The 18,557-nt window shown below is 24.2% G+C and overlaps 1 protein-coding gene across 1 annotated transcript in view; it reads right to left on the bottom strand.

Moving 5' to 3' along the window:
- Positions 1–18,144, bottom strand: part of LOC111625187 — a 75,553-nt gene extending 57,409 nt beyond the window's left edge. Inside the window, exons 1-2 of the mRNA XM_023368252.1 lie at positions 17,982–18,144; positions 16,141–16,527 (exon numbers count right to left, since the gene is read on the bottom strand). Of these exons, the coding sequence (XP_023224020.1) occupies positions 16,141–16,527; positions 17,982–18,144 (550 nt within the window). The remainder of the gene's footprint in view (positions 1–16,140; positions 16,528–17,981) is intronic.
- Positions 18,145–18,557: the final 413 nt, after the last annotated feature.

Below are 18,557 nucleotides of genomic sequence, written 5' to 3'. Positions count from 1 at the left end.
TTTAAAAAAATTTTATTATTAAAAAAAAACAGAAGTTTTAATATCGAATTTTTAATTCTACCAGATTAAGTTCTTTAAAATAATTTCTCTCAACTCAATTTTATTTTTATTATTTTAAAGCGTAAAATAATTTTATTTATATACTATTCTATTATTCACAAATCTAATAATATTCATATTTATTATTAAGATATAATTATTTATTATTCAAATAATTTAAAACACGAATTAATATTAATAATAAAACGATGAAACTGTCATTTTTTAATGAAATTTAAACAATATTTCTTAGATTTATTATGAATTTAATCATTAATAAATCATTAAACAATTTAAGAATAATTGAAAATAAATTCTTTAAATAATAATAATAATAATTTGTTTAAATATCTTGATTAATTTTTTGAATTTATTTATTTAAGTTAATAATTAATGCCCGGAAAATAATGCAATGTTTAAGTTTGATGGGCGCATCCTTTCATTGATTTTGTTTTACCTTGAACAAAACAGGACAACCCCATTATTATGATTTATGTTCATATATTTTTCTCAAGATCAGTTTATGAAATATTAATGTGTATTGATATACTTGATAGATATTGATGTTAGTATTCATGTTGACACGCATTAGTGGATTAATAAATTGTTGAACATTTGTTAACGTGGCCTTATTCTCGCTTATATATATATAATATTTAAAACTTTTATATAATATATTAAAACATTGTAGTTATTTTTATAAATATATTTCTTTTCTACACGATGCAGTAAGTTATATTTTTTTGTAGAAATGTTTAAAGTTTGCTTTCAATGTATTAATATTTTGATGAAAAATATTCGAGATGAAATAATTCAATTTGTCACACTACATTAATTTCTTTAGTATTGAAATCAGATATTAATTTAGTCTAAAAAAACTTCTTTCTTGCCATCTGTTATCTGTCTTTTCTTTAAATCTAGTAATCTGGGCGACATCGGCATATGCTGGTCGATATTACCACATTAAATAAAAATAATTGAGAGAGTTAGAGTAATAATGAATAATCATACTATACTACAGTATATTACAAGGAGGATAATCTTTAGTTTTTGAAAAAGGAAAGAATTTATTTGAATTTTAAACGATTCTTTTGACATCTTGGATTATTATCAGAGGCAGAAAGCCTCTGTAATATGTCCTGAAGCATTAACTTTAATACTAGCTAAAGGAGGGGAGGGGAAAAAATCCAGTACTTATCTACAGAATCGTAAATAAGAGAATTTAGTTTCGTTGATTCTACATAGTTGTAAATTCAGAGAAATTACTTCATTAATCCTATTTTTAACAAGGTTGTTTCCTGCTAAATAATTTCCTTCCGTATGCAGTTAAAAGAAATAAACTTAGATATTTTAATACTGAAAATTTAATAACGTGCAATTTTATAAGATCTATTTTACCGACTTTATATTTTAATTTTATAGGTTAAGAAGAATTTTTAAAATTCTTCTTAACCTATAAATATTTAGAATAGTTGAAATGTTGATTTCGAGTTTTCTAAGTATTCTCGTGAGTAAAAGAATATTACATTTAAAAAAAATTAATGCGGGATTATAATTTACTTTAATGCTGCTTATCTTTTTATTTTTGAAATATTTTAAAATCTTTTAAGGTTTTAAAAATATTGCAAGAAATTTTTAACGATTTTTTTCTTTTTCAAATATCCGTTTAAATATTTCTTATATAAATAGATGAAGAATTCCATTTTATTGTCTTTTCTTCGTGACTTTTTATGTAATTTTGAACAATGTCCCCAATTATTTTCATTTTTTCTTCCAATTTTTGTAACAACGAGTGGATGGAATTAGAGAATTCACTACCTTTCAAAGTATTCTTTCTTTCTTATTTAAACTTGGAAATTCCTCAAATGACTGAGATTATCTTCATTATTTTTGAGAGGCGAACTTCTTTATCCTTTCGGTAATTTTGATCCATAATTTAATTGAAATATTTTTTAAATGGTTGGTCTCGCTATAAAAAACTAAGAAGTTAAAAAAACATCGAAACCGATGATTAGCAGGAATTTGAGAGGATTATTTAAGAAGACTTTTAAAAAATATTGCCCTGATCATTTGATGAAAATAATAATCTGTGAATAACATTTATTAAATTCGAATTTTACTAGCATATTCAAGGAGAAATTCCAAATATTTTACGTTGTTAGATGGGGAAACTATTTTAAGAACGTTCGATTCCCTCCGCTCTACTCCCAGGAGTTACATTTTAGAAGTATAGCTTATCTCAATTTACTTTACAGACTTCACCGAATAAATTTATAACGTTCATTTTTAGTTTTCGGAATTTTTATTAATTCCTTTCACATCTTTTTTTTCAAAAATATCAAACCACGCGTCTAAACATTAATACGTAGGAAATTCTATAAATAATATTTGAAGTTTAGTAACAGAAAAATTTAATTATTTTAAAATTGGGGTTATCCTCTTTTTTTTCTGTTACTTAGTTAGTTACTAATAAATTTAATGATGTAAAACTGAATTTATTACGAAGGAAATAATAAATATTTTAATAATTATCTCATAAATTTGTCATTCCCAGAAGTGTCAATATTTCCTTGGTTTCGGAATATCTTTGATTTAGTTTAAGGCATTAATCTCGAGTTTATTATTATCCCTGGTGTAATCAATGAAGGCCTGTTTATTGGTTTCGCCATGTAAATTTAGCCAAAGAATTAGTTAAGATGATAACATCGTCCTGTTTACAGTAAGTAAATTTATCCCTTCATTAGATATTCGATAATGCTAATAAAGTATTCTACTTTGAGTATTATCGGAATAAAAATCTAAATCTGTTAAAGATCTGGTTACGTGATATCAATGAATTAATAAATTTAAATGATTTAACTTCCAATCAGAAATTTCCTAACTAAACTCATTGTAAATGATTTTATATAGTCTACATCTAAAATTTAAATAAGTTTTTTTTTTGCTTTTATACATTAAATACTTTAACTATTGTATTTTTTAAATAAATTTTTAAATGATTAATCTCGTTTAATTTTTATAATAGTTTAATGTATTATACATTTATATTTAAAAATTTAAAAGTAATTTTAATTAAGTATTTATTAATTAAATTACTAAATTTAATTATAATTTAAAATATCATTTATAAGAAATATTAATATTATGTTTTTTTTGGGTAGATTTTTGAATGTTGTTTCAAGAATTTTGACATAATTTTTAAGGATTTTTATTAATATATATTAGAAAAAAATTAATAATATAATTTGCATATTTGATATTAATTTCTGAAATATATCACTCAAGAACACTCCTGCAACCAATTAAATCAATTGAAACGAATATTTGAACTTGTAGAAATATTATTAGCATTCTGGAAAACATTGATCTTGTACGGATGCTCACTTCCTAGTTCATTAGGAAAGAGGAAAATCGATAAAATTTAATCATTCTATATTCGTGCATTTTGTTTACTGATAAAAAGCGTTAGATAAAATTAATTTCCAGATTTACTAAGTATCATGAATTAAGAAAAGTAAACAACGGTTTAACTTGATTAACAACGATGACATGTGCAATCAACAAAGGTTTAATAAAAATCGAAAACAAATATTGAAAGCTAACTGTACGGTAAACATAACTTGTTTACCACTTTTTTATGATATTGTACAAGAAAAAATAAGAAAAAATAAATAAATAAATTCGTTAGTTAGAAACCAATTAGAGTTATCGACATGTGCTGATGGCATCCTTTAACTTGCAAAAGTATATCAACTTCGATGATTAATATATGAATTTAAAATAAAGAAAAAATTCCAAAAACAGATGAAACAAATGACAAAAATATGGAATAAAAAAAAAAACACTTCTAATATGAATTTGTCTTAAAATCATTAAATAGATAAAGGAAATTAACATATTGTTTTGATTTGATTTGTACGGAATTTATTTTTCTTTTGTGATTACAAAATCATAACGAGAGTAAAATCCGTGACATCATCAATAATTAAAGAAAGGAACACCAAGATTTTATAAATCAATGAGATTTATCTTGTAGCCTACATAAATCAATAAGTAATGTACTAGGACTACATTACGACGTAAACCTATAAATACATCATCACGTAGCTCCATACTATATATGAGCGTATAAGCATTTATACACGTGCTTATGTCCTTATATATAATTTAATTTACATTGAATTATTAAATTTAATGTTATTTTAAACATAAATTATGTAAACAAAAATATTTCAAATTTTTATGATATTTTAATTTTATTTCCAAATAATATATAAGATAATTAACAACAGCAAAAATTAATACAATAATAAAAAACTAAGATAAAAATTGAAGTAAAATTCATTTTTTATCTTTATCCTATTTAAGAATTTTATTTTCTTTAATCATGAAATTTCTCTTACATTTACTACTAAAACACTTATTTCTTCTTCGTATCTTTTTTTTAAAATATACATTTAAGGTTTCATGAAGTGAATATGCAAGTGTAAACATCAAAGATTAAAAAAAGCCCATAGTTAAAGTTAAACTTGAATAAAAATATTTCTGTTTTATTTTGAATATTAAGAAAAGTTTTAATATATTCCTTCACATGTAAATATTTAAATGTTTCATATCTAGATTAATATACGGTTAAATTCTTCTGTTTTTATAGTAATAATTTTATTTGTTATTTTGCAGAAGTTTTTCTCTGAAGAATATAAAATAACCAATCAAAATTTTGTTTATATTACCGTAAAAGTTATATTTTTTTCTCTCTGATCGAAGTAAAATATTTTATTCTGTATCAAATAATAATGCTTCTGTATTTATAAATGTATTATTTAAAATAAGAATGTTTCTCTTACTACTTGAAAGAGATTCTAATATGTTCTCGTTAAAATTTTAAAGCATAAGAGCTTATTATTTGAAAAAAAAAAGAAATTAAGAGTTTTATAAAAACACTTTCTACTGTTTTAGAGTATAATATTACAGGATGTTTATTCAAAACGTTTTCTTAATAAATTACACTAATATTCTATTCAAAATAATTAATATAAAGAAATATAATATTCAAATATTCTAATAAAATTATTTGATAACAATAAATATTTAAAATATAAAATACAAATTCTCTCATATTTATTCTATTATATAAATTAATTGTAATTATATTAATAATATGCGGTTTATTGTTATTATTATTATTCTTTTTCTTTACAAAATACAACTAGAAATTGATAATAAAAAAAGAAAATAGTTTGATACAAAAATGATAAGATTTACGCGACATTACCAATCGGTAAAGCTAGAAGAAGAAAAGAAGTACGAGGCCGATCCTGCAAACGATGGAAAATTTCGAAATTTTTCGCATGTCGTTTTTTTTTTGAGAGAAGGAATTAAATGCCAATGGAAGACGATTCATCTCTATGGTTAGTACCTAAACATAAATTAAAGAAATATGTTAATAAACTTTCTAGATTTGTTATTATCATAATTTACTTCTTTTCTTCGATAAAATTCGAAATTAAAAACAAAAAAAAATAAATGCGAATACAACTAATTACGAAAAATTTAATTAAAAATAATTCGTCTATACAGTTATATTGCAAATAAGACTACAATTTAAATTGCACATAGAATGCAATTTTATTCAATTTTAATTGAATAAAAATTGTATTTAGCTTAAAAAAAACAAAGCGAGAAACTCTATTAAAAATAGAGATTCCGTTGAGATAGAAATTGCTTAAATATTTGATAAAACCTTCCAATTGTGCTACAAAAATAGCAATAGTCATTTAGGAGCGGATGAAGTCATGATCGCACGGTAAATGTTTATCTTCAGAAAAGCGGGACAAAATATATATATATATATATATAGAGACTAAAGCAGAAAATGAGAAGATACTAGTTTTAAAAATAAATTATTCTAAACTTCATTTATTTTGATTCAATATAGAAATGATGAAATAAATTTAAAATTGCAATATGCGAATAAGATAAAGAAAATGTAAAATTTCGATCCAATAATAGTAAAAGCACTTTATTCTAGTGGAATATTATATACCTTTTCGACTTAAATTTTCAGTTTCTCTCACGAAAACTTTTACCTATTTAATACCTTTTAACTTATTTATAATCCTTACTTCATTAATAATGGCGCTTTCGTAAAATTGCTTCATTGTTTCTTANCCTTCACATGTAAATATTTAAATGTTTCATATCTAGATTAATATACGGTTAAATTCTTCTGTTTTTATAGTAATAATTTTATTTGTTATTTTGCAGAAGTTTTTCTCTGAAGAATATAAAATAACCAATCAAAATTTTGTTTATATTACCGTAAAAGTTATATTTTTTTCTCTCTGATCGAAGTAAAATATTTTATTCTGTATCAAATAATAATGCTTCTGTATTTATAAATGTATTATTTAAAATAAGAATGTTTCTCTTACTACTTGAAAGAGATTCTAATATGTTCTCGTTAAAATTTTAAAGCATAAGAGCTTATTATTTGAAAAAAAAAAGAAATTAAGAGTTTTATAAAAACACTTTCTACTGTTTTAGAGTATAATATTACAGGATGTTTATTCAAAACGTTTTCTTAATAAATTACACTAATATTCTATTCAAAATAATTAATATAAAGAAATATAATATTCAAATATTCTAATAAAATTATTTGATAACAATAAATATTTAAAATATAAAATACAAATTCTCTCATATTTATTCTATTATATAAATTAATTGTAATTATATTAATAATATGCGGTTTATTGTTATTATTATTATTCTTTTTCTTTACAAAATACAACTAGAAATTGATAATAAAAAAAGAAAATAGTTTGATACAAAAATGATAAGATTTACGCGACATTACCAATCGGTAAAGCTAGAAGAAGAAAAGAAGTACGAGGCCGATCCTGCAAACGATGGAAAATTTCGAAATTTTTCGCATGTCGTTTTTTTTTTGAGAGAAGGAATTAAATGCCAATGGAAGACGATTCATCTCTATGGTTAGTACCTAAACATAAATTAAAGAAATATGTTAATAAACTTTCTAGATTTGTTATTATCATAATTTACTTCTTTTCTTCGATAAAATTCGAAATTAAAAACAAAAAAAAATAAATGCGAATACAACTAATTACGAAAAATTTAATTAAAAATAATTCGTCTATACAGTTATATTGCAAATAAGACTACAATTTAAATTGCACATAGAATGCAATTTTATTCAATTTTAATTGAATAAAAATTGTATTTAGCTTAAAAAAAACAAAGCGAGAAACTCTATTAAAAATAGAGATTCCGTTGAGATAGAAATTGCTTAAATATTTGATAAAACCTTCCAATTGTGCTACAAAAATAGCAATAGTCATTTAGGAGCGGATGAAGTCATGATCGCACGGTAAATGTTTATCTTCAGAAAAGCGGGACAAAAAATATATATATACTAAAGCAGAAAATGAGAAGATACTAGTTTTAAAAATAAATTATTCTAAACTTCATTTATTTTGATTCAATATAGAAATGATGAAATAAATTTAAAATTGCAATATGCGAATAAGATAAAGAAAATGTAAAATTTCGATCCAATAATAGTAAAAGCACTTTATTCTAGTGGAATATTATATACCTTTTCGACTTAAATTTTCAGTTTCTCTCACGAAAACTTTTACCTATTTAATACCTTTTAACTTATTTATAATCCTTACTTCATTAATAATGGCGCTTTCGTAAAATTGCTTCATTGTTTCTTAAGTTATTAATAGAAATTTTATAATTTCTAAACAAATTAGTTTATGCTTAAAATTTTCATTAAAGGAATAAATACGCGAATTAACATACTATTTGTTATTTGCCTTTGGTATTTAATTTTCATAGGAAAACGTAAGGCATTTCTATGACGAATTTAATTTCAACTACAGGACGAACATACATTTATTAAACGAAATCATTTCTTGTAGTTTGGATGTTTATCATACTCAAAAAATTATTTAAATGCCATTTAAATCAATAAAAAAAATGAATTATTTTACTCATTTTAATAGTAAAATATTAAAAACTTTATATTATTTTATCTCCGAAATTAAATAACTGATATTAAATTATTTTTCCCTATTTCTTTCCAGCGAGATTGCAAATAAATATGGATTCCTTTCCCATATTCAATGTCCAATTTTTATGTACAGCTTCCATTATTTCTAGATACTTGCACAGTTTGATTAAAATTTTGATTGCCTTAATCCGTAAGAATCATTCATGAAAAATTAGATCGATTATTTACGCGATCTCTTAACTCAGAAGTTTGAAGGAGTATGTACTGTGCTGTACTGTACAGTACATAATGATAGCTATTCATATATCTTGGCATTATCTGCACAATTGGATGAGTGTTAACTGTTTGTAAGAACGGTAAATCTGCTATTTTTCCACAGTTGTAGAGAGGCAGTCAGAAAAAAATATGGAGCACCGATCAATATAATTTTATTTATGAAACTACAATATATTGTAAGCTGTCATTTTTCCCTCTGTCTGTAGACTTTCTTCTTAATAATTTATACTATTATCTACAATTATTATCAATTAAATTATTTTTTTTTTCTCTTTTCATATTCGATTTTTCTGATTAAATGTTTAATAATTTATAAGTTGCAAATCTGTTAATATGCGTTATAAAGTTTTTATCTGTTATAATTCCAATGTAATAATCTTACTCGATATTTTATCATCAAAGCATAGAATGGGAAGAAAAACTTGAATTATTATATTTTATCAAATATGAAAAGTTGATATTAATTTTATACAAACTTAAATTGAAAATTGTTTCATTTTAATATTCAAAACTTAAATTCTTATTAATGTTTGTACATATTGATTCTGTCTTTACATTAATATATTTAGGAAGATCGAAAATATGATTTTTTTTTCCTCTTCTCCATTATCATATTAACTGTTTGCATTTCATTATTTGGTATATAAACAAAGTATTACCTCATTTGTTTATTTTTCTTTGCAATATTTGATTTCAGATAATTGCCATTAGTTATGAGATATTGCAGAATTTCAAATAAATATTAATTTTACCTCTTATAAAATTATTTGTATTTTTGAATAAATCTTAAAAATTGAATTGTATACAATATGAGTATTTGAAATAAGTAAATAAAGTATTTTAATTTTTATCTGCATTTAAAAAGATTTTGTTTTAGTTTTATTGAAAATAATTCAAAGTTATTTTAAAATATTTTATGATCTACTTAATAAAGTAATTCTAATCAAAGTAATGTTATTGTTATCTGTACAATTTGTAACTTGATCTTAATTAACCTAAACCTGGAACTAAATCCTACTCAGGATCGGATTAATCATTAAGCAAAATACGCAACTGCATAGGTCCCATAATAGAATGAAATGTTTCCTCTCTAAAAGAATCATTTTTTTTAACCATAAAATATAAAGGAAACATCTTGTATGTAGGGAATAAGCTTTCAATAATTAGCAAGTTCCTTACAAGATTTTTAAATACTTGAAAAATAAGTATCTTTTATGCATGTATTTATTTGATTCGGTTTGGCTTCTCCTTAACATTTAAGAAGTTAAATTATCTTAATAATGAATAACAATTATTTTAATATTATTTTTTCGTAGTTTACAGGTAACCCCCGTATAACACGGTACTGTTATAGCACGGATTCACTCTGACACGGTTCGAGAATTGGGTAAAACCCTCGTACAACATGAAATGTAATAAATTTTTACATACTTAAGTAATAATAGCAAAAAATTATTTAAATGCCATTTAAATCAATAAAAAAACGAATTATTTTACTCATTTTAATAGTAAAATATTAAAAACTTTATATTATTTTATCTCCGAAATTAAATAACTGATATTAAATTATTTTTCCCTATTTCTTTCCAGCGAGATTGCAAATAAATATGGATTCCTTTCCCATATTCAATGTCCAATTTTTATGTACAGCTTCCATTATTTCTAGATACTTGCACAGTTTGATTAAAATTTTGATTGCCTTAATCCGTAAGAATCATTCATGAAAAATTAGATCGATTATTTACGCGATCTCTTAACTCAGAAGTTTGAAGGAGTATGTACTGTGCTGTACTGTACAGTACATAATGATAGCTATTCATATATCTTGGCATTATCTGCACAATTGGATGAGTGTTAACTGTTTGTAAGAACAGTAAATCTGCTATTTTTCCACAGTTGTAGAGAGGCAGTCAGAAAAAAATATGGAGCACCGATCAATATAATTTTATTTATGAAACTACAATATATTGTAAGCTGTCATTTTTCCCTCTGTCTGTAGACTTTCTTCTTAATAATTTATACTATTATCTACAATTATTATCAATTAAATTATTTTTTTTTTCTCTTTTCATATTCGATTTTTCTGATTAAATGTTTAATAATTTATAAGTTGCAAATCTGTTAATATGCGTTATAAAGTTTTTATCTGTTATAATTCCAATGTAATAATCTTACTCGATATTTTATCATCAAAGCATAGAATGGGAAGAAAAACTTGAATTATTATATTTTATCAAATATGAAAAGTTGATATTAATTTTATACAAACTTAAATTGAAAATTGTTTCATTTTAATATTCAAAACTTAAATTCTTATTAATGTTTGTACATATTGATTCTGTCTTTACATTAATATATTTAGGAAGATCGAAAATATGATTTTTTTTTCCTCTTCTCCATTATCATATTAACTGTTTGCATTTCATTATTTGGTATATAAACAAAGTATTACCTCATTTGTTTATTTTTCTTTGCAATATTTGATTTCAGATAATTGCCATTAGTTATGAGATATTGCAGAATTTCAAATAAATATTAATTTTACCTCTTATAAAATTATTTGTATTTTTGAATAAATCTTAAAAATTGAATTGTATACAATATGAGTATTTGAAATAAGTAAATAAAGTATTTTAATTTTTATCTGCATTTAAAAAGATTTTGTTTTAGTTTTATTGAAAATAATTCAAAGTTATTTTAAAATATTTTATGATCTACTTAATAAAGTAATTCTAATCAAAGTAATGTTATTGTTATCTGTACAATTTGTAACTTGATCTTAATTAACCTAAACCTGGAACTAAATCCTACTCAGGATCGGATTAATCATTAAGCAAAATACGCAACTGCATAGGTCCCATAATAGAATGAAATGTTTCCTCTCTAAAAGAATCATTTTTTTTAACCATAAAATATAAAGGAAACATCTTGTATGTAGGGAATAAGCTTTCAATAATTAGCAAGTTCCTTACAAGATTTTTAAATACTTGAAAAATAAGTATCTTTTATGCATGTATTTATTTGATTCGGTTTGGCTTCTCCTTAACATTTAAGAAGTTAAATTATCTTAATAATGAATAACAATTATTTTAATATTATTTTTTCGTAGTTTACAGGTAACCCCCGTATAACACGGTACTGTTATAGCACGGATTCACTCTGACACGGTTCGAGAATTGGGTAAAACCCTCGTACAACATGAAATGTAATAAATTTTTACATACTTAAGTAATAATAGTTCACGAAAATTATTATTTTCGTGAACTATTAGTACTTAAGTATGTAAATTTTCTCTTCTCGCCTTCTGTCGATACACGTGGTCCTTCTCGAAACTTGTTTCAATGTTGCCAGATCGCGACGCTTCTGCTTCTGATGTTGCCGAATGTTTTTCCCTTATTCCATACTTGCTTTATTCTTCATAAGTGCTTAGCACCATATAAGGAAATTTATAAAGACCTTTTAACTAGAAGCAAGCAATCTAAAATTACATACATTTTGCAAAAGGTAAAGCATGGATCTGAAGATAATGCAGAAAAATGCTCAGAGGATAAGGATAACTTGCCAAAAAGAAAACGCTCTCGGTTAATTAATAGTGTTTTTAGTGATGACGAAGAAAACATTGTTTAATTTATATTAATATGTATCACTTAAAAAAATTTTAATAAAGATATTTATCTTAATTATGAAAATATAATAGCATTTTTTTTTTTTATTTTTAGAACCTAACCTTCCTTTTCGTACTAGTTCTTTGTTTCGCATAACACGGCAATTTTGGAACGTAACTACCGTGTTATACGGGGGTTACCTGTATATTAAATTGTAGTATCTAAAACTACTGGAAAATCGTTTCAAAATTCGTATTGCATCGTCTCATTTCGTAAGAATTAATATGATATCTTTGGAATAAAATTCAAGAGAGAAAAAAAAAACGAAAAAATAATGATCATTCGTTTCTCTTCTTCAACCCACAATTCATCGAAAAAACATTTTATACTTTATTTTCCAATAATTGGTAGTTGATCATTCTATTCGAAATTATCCTGAATGCCAAATAATGCAGCAAATAACAGAAGTTAAATTTAGATTTCTTCTATTTAAAAAAGAAATCATTTCTTATTATTGAAAAAAATAACTTACAGAACGTTCATAAAAAAAATAATAAATTTACTTAATATTGGCTTAAATAAATAATTTTTAAAAAATTAATTTTTAAATGATGCATTTGAAAATAGGTGTATTGATTTGTTATAACAACAAACTGCAGCAAAACTCTTCTATTTTAAGGCTTCGCAAATTAATTCGAAAAATAATCGCGGTTTTAATAGGTATTCGTCACGCTATCGAACTAATAGTTTGTCATGCCGAGTGAAAAATAATTAAATTTTTTGTTGTCAGTTTAATATTTTCTTATATCTGATTTGTAAATAATTAAAGGTTACAATAATCGAAGTCTGAGTTATACGGAATGAAGTGACATGATGTACAAATCTATATCTCTTATTTTCTTCTGATTCAATTTACTCTATCAATAATTCTCTTTCTATTTGGAAATACCGAGTTTCAGTTTTATTTGTTCTGAAGGAAAGTGAAAGCTGTGTAGATAAATAATAAAATAAAACATCCGCTGGTTAGCCATAGGCTGAAGATATTCATTAAACAATTTCTTGTATAAAGCTAATTTAACCTTCTCTTAGTTTCTTACCTTCATAAATATCTCAGCTTTGCATAAATTTTCTCTGGTGAAAAATTATTTATTCTTGCATTCTTTTTCTTATTTGTGGTTTGTTTGAACTATCGAATTATAAAGTCTCTTAATAACTAGAACAAATTAGTTTATAAAAGAAAAGATATCATCATAAATTATGTACTTATATATTACTTAATTGTTATTTATGCCGTACATAAAACAGATTTATATTTTATCCTTAATCCGTATGAATTCTGCATCAAAAAAAACTTTGAAATAAACAACAAAGTTTTTATTTTATAAACTAAATCATAAATAATTGCTCCCACTAAAGGATAGATTATTCATAATGTACTTAGTACTCGTGTAATTTATATTTATTTGCTACTGTTGTTAACATGTATAATTCATCTTAGTTGGGATAATAAAATAAGTCGTCTTGGAAAGCAAAAATAATGAAACAAAAAAGCCCAGAGACTTATAAGAAATTACATAATGTTTAATTAGCTTTGGACATGTTAACTGACTGCTATAACATTATTCTTAATAGAAAATTATTTCAGGGATAAAGATGATCTTAAGTCTTTCACCCTTAAAGAATTAAAAATTTTAATTTATGCCAATTAAAAAAATTTATGGAGTTTAATGTTTATACATAATTATCATTAATATAAGACACTTTATTAATTAAGCATTTATTTTAAATAATAAATATACACTTATAGAAAAGTTTTCTAATCGTATTCTTAGAAGATAATTGCGTGTTAATAATTTTATCTTTCAATTACTTTGTGAGAATTTCACACTAAAACCTCAGTATATGCTGGATTTTCGTGTAATTCTGACATAATAATATAATTTACTGTCTAATGTCTTATGAATAAAAGATAAGATAGGGCGTACTTAACTTTATCTTAAACCCATCATATATACGCCGTGACTAATATAATAAGCTTTCGTGTATTTTTATACCGTCTTTTTTGTTTTATATGGGTCTACTCGAGCCAAGATGTCCATTAATAATTTATGATCCTTTTTTATTTTTATTCCAAACTGCAGACTTCTACAATACATAGAGCAGGACAAGGATAACAATGGTAATATCTAGTATCTCTCGTAGCGTGTGAATATTTATCGTCACACTTTTTGAATATTCTGTTAGGTTTGCGACAAACTTTCTATTATTTTTTCTCACTTGTATGAGAACGACAAAACTTCTTTTGTATTGCTATATTCTCCTTATTTTATTTTTATTCCCCTTTTCTGTATCCTTTTAGATGTTTTGCTGTAATTTGATTATTTCTTTTTATAATACGAAAAATAATTTCGTACGAGATCTCTCAATTTAACGTTTTTTTATGTTATATATTTCATAACTCTATCGTTTTGTAACTCTTGAACGCTTTCAGAATGAAAATGCAAATTGTATCCACAATAAAATTTAATATAAAAATATTTTATAAATTTTAAATCGTGTTATGTATCTTATACTATTTTGTATTACAGTCAAGTCTTTAAAAAAATAAAGGAAAATTGAAAAGCATAGCTGTCGAATTGTAAACTTCTCTAAAGAGAATACATCAACAGAAAAGAGTAGAAAATAAATTATAAACGAAAGATTAACAAAAAAAAAAAAAACTTTTAATTAGGCGATAGACAAAATTGATTACAAGTTTCAATTAAATGCATTTATATAGCTACTAAATAATGAGTATAATTTGCATAATTTAAATTCGATAGGTTATAAGCAAAAATTTGACAGTTTCTAGTAATGGCTTCTTCTTTGCATAATGCTTTTTAGTCCATCAATTTATTCTCTAGAGTCGATGACCTATAAGTTCTCTCTACATCATCACTATTTTAATACATGCAACTAACGATCTTACAGCAACCATTACTCTTTACCACACGACTTGCTTTTGTGTCTTGCTTTCCTTTTTATTTCCAAATTAAGAATTAAAAGTTAAAAAAAAAGAACCAATACTAAAGATCTTTTTTAACAATTAATGATTTTTCTATTTTGTTAAAAAGTAGGTCTTACTACATTAGTTATTCTATCGCAGCTAATCACACGTGAAACATCAAAGATTATTCTTTAAAAAAAAAGTAAAATTTATATATTAAAGTCTAATTTTTATTTTAAAAAATCATCAGAGTGGTCGAATATTTTTAAAGTTTAATAATGTAAAAATTATATATTCTAGTATTGATCTGTGTTTATTACAATAATTTTTGAAAAACAGAATTCAGCATATTTTGACATGTAAATTCGATAATAGAGTTTGTACAAGACAGTAATGTTACATAAAGGTAGCACCATAAACCACGTATAATCAATATAAGCTTATAATATATTAGCGCAACATATGTAACCAAGCAGATGGGCTCACTGCTGTATGATAATCAGAATCAATTCACAATAATATGGATTATAGTGGTATTAATATAGTTAAAAGTATTAAAGTTTAGTTTATTAAATTTTGTATAATTTTATTACGTATTGTTTAATAATGCATATTCTACTATCGTATTGGAGAATTTAATACAATTTAATTACTTAAAAGTTTTATTAAAATTTATTTCTGTCTGATCATCCATTTTTTTTAAAAAAAGAAAAAAACTAATTTTTTAATAATAAAACGAAGAAAGTAAAGTAATTTTTAATAAAATTATAAATAAAAAATTCGTTCCTTCAAAAATTAATTAAATGTCGTATTTTCTAAATTAAAATATTATATTACAGTTTGTGTAATAATATTTATGATAAGGAAACCTTTTAAATTTTTAAGAAATATTGTTTAAATTAACATATTAAAATATGAAAAATATATTTAGAAGAATGATAGCATCTTATGCTATAAATACTTTCGTTTTCTTCTTAAAATTGCCTTTTTTTTCGTTTTTTATTTATTTATTCTTTGCATAGTCAGCGTTATCGTAACTTGGTATATAACTATTGTTAGATATTTTTACTTCAAGAAGTAATTTAAAGAAAGTTTAAGATTGGGTTAAAGTTTTCAACGAGTATAATAATAAGTTTTCTCACTAAATCATAACATCTGAGAAGGGAAATATAAATTTGATCAAAACTCACCATAAACTGTCATGTTCTGTTCCCGGGAGTCTTGCCCCGCTAGTGATGTCACGAGACAAGTGTATTTGCCACTTAGCTCCGTTGTTGGATTCAAGACCTTCAGAGCCCTGTAACGAGAATAAGCGTCGACCGTGTTCACGCTGAAATTCAGATCTAAACGACCCTGAAGTATTCCCGATGTATGTCGCATGTTCAGTTCTGGTATCCATTGGTATACCGGTTCCAAGTTATCGTTGAAGAACCACTTTACCACCAGTCTGATGTCGTTCTCGTTGTAGACGTATTCACAGTCTAAAATCACAGAATCAGTTCCATTCTGAACCCACTTTGGCACGGAAATGCGTCGGATTTCTACGGCTGAAAAGAAACGAAATCCTATTAAGTTACCTTATAAAAAGTAAAAAAAGGTAGTAGTTTTAGAAAAAATAAAATGAGAAAAATATTAAATTTATATATATATATATTTTTTAAAATTTATAATGACGTAATATAAGTGAACCTTCATGTTTATTTTGCTACAAATTAATTTAAAATCTTCCTTTTCCTTCTGTTTTTTGTTTTTCCTTCTATTGTTCATCTCATGGAAATTCATTAAATATTACGTTTTTAATTACTGATGCAATAGCATTTTAAAAATATTGATTATACATTATTTTTTTTGACTTTTGGTATATTATACTGGTATATAAATAGAAAAATTCTATATATTATAAATATACAGATTTTTCTAATTATATTAAGACAATACATACAATTATAAATTGTATATTTAGCGTTTAAATAACATTAAATAATTATTAGGGTGTAGAGTATTATAATATAGACCTTATTAGATATTTTAGCAATATTATAATTAATATGCACTACTTGTACCATACATATTTAATTTATTGTGTTTATATTGTAGTATAATTAGTATATTAATTATGTATTCTGTAGATAGGTATGTAATGTAAAATTTATCGGATATAAGAAAGATTCTAAAGAGTTATATCATTGTCTGGTCTAGGATATTGATGTTCTCAATATGAGCAGAGTTAAATTACATCCGTTCATTTATAGTGAGGAAATAACTCAGGGCAATAACTAGGTTGTTAATGTTCATTAATCAAAACACGCGAACAGGTACCTTGTAACTTGTACTTTTAAATGCATTCATTCATCACTTTCTAATTAACATGTACGAAATTATACAATAATTTACTTCTCTTATTTCTAATATATTTAGTAAAATAAATATTTACCAAGATATAAATAAAGCTACGAATTATCCTCAGGATATTAACATTGAATCTATACGTTAAATAAATTTGTTCGATAAACTGCACAACACGTGATGTAACTTTATTTTTAATATAATGTTTGTTACTGAATTCTATTGTATGTTTGTATATCGTGTTGCCCATCATCTGATAGGAATCCGAGTTAGTTTTGGCTACTGTTGACATTCCTAAAATAATATCAAAGAGAACATAAATGCTTTTTTTTCCACTGTATTCATATCCATTCGAGAATTGTAATCGACTGTGCTACGAAGGAGAGTACACCCGGAATAGAAGTTCTCTAGAGAAACGATAAGAAGCAAGTATTGAAATTCGAAATTGCGCATCGTACTTTATCAGTAGTCATGACAAAATATTCCTATAAACTTATCATAATTCAATTCCGGGCTTTCTTCATTTACCAATTTCGACTCTTTTGAAAAATTCTTCTATCGCGTCACGTTTCGCAATGTTATATTTTGTGATGAATGAAATATTTTATCTGTCAGACCAGTTTTACGTTTAAAATAAGTTAAATTATACTTAGCTTTTGAGTTTTAAATGTTGACAAAACCTTACCAAATGTATTAGCAATAAGATCCGCTTGTTCAATTGAATCAACTACTTTAAAACGCTGAACTTGAATTCCATTATCTGCCATTAACTGTTTGCTCTGAAATTCATGAATGTTCAAACATCTCACAGGCTGTTGAATACAAGAAGCCTGTAAAATATGATACATGTTTAATATATTTTTTAATAAATAAAAATATTTAATATTTTCTATTAAAAGAAGTTAAAAAATTACAATTATAAATATTTTAAAATCATTTTTTGATTTTAGAAAATTAAAATTTTTCTTCCTATAAAAATATAATCAAGAACACAGTTGAAACAATTCAGTAAAAATTCCATAAATTATTTATGAATAAATATCTCATAAAAATTCAAATACTCTACAGTAATAGNACACACACATATATATATATATACACGTACAATACTTGTAAAGTATTAGTAAAGATGCAAATTATGTGCATAGACAGAACTTTTAAACGCTAATTGAAAGCTTGATAATGTTATCAGTTATCACAAGGTTCACAAATAAAGACATATAAAAATATTCAACGGCTTATATTTAATGAAAATATTCCA

Source organism: Centruroides sculpturatus, unplaced genomic scaffold (genome assembly GCF_000671375.1).
Source record: "Centruroides sculpturatus isolate CEXI.00-Female unplaced genomic scaffold, Cexi_2.0 scaffold493, whole genome shotgun sequence".
NCBI classification, from domain to species: Eukaryota; Metazoa; Arthropoda; class Arachnida; order Scorpiones; family Buthidae; genus Centruroides; species Centruroides sculpturatus.
The sequence above is the reverse complement of the archived record's forward strand: the minus strand, read 5'-3'. Positions and strand labels throughout refer to the sequence as shown.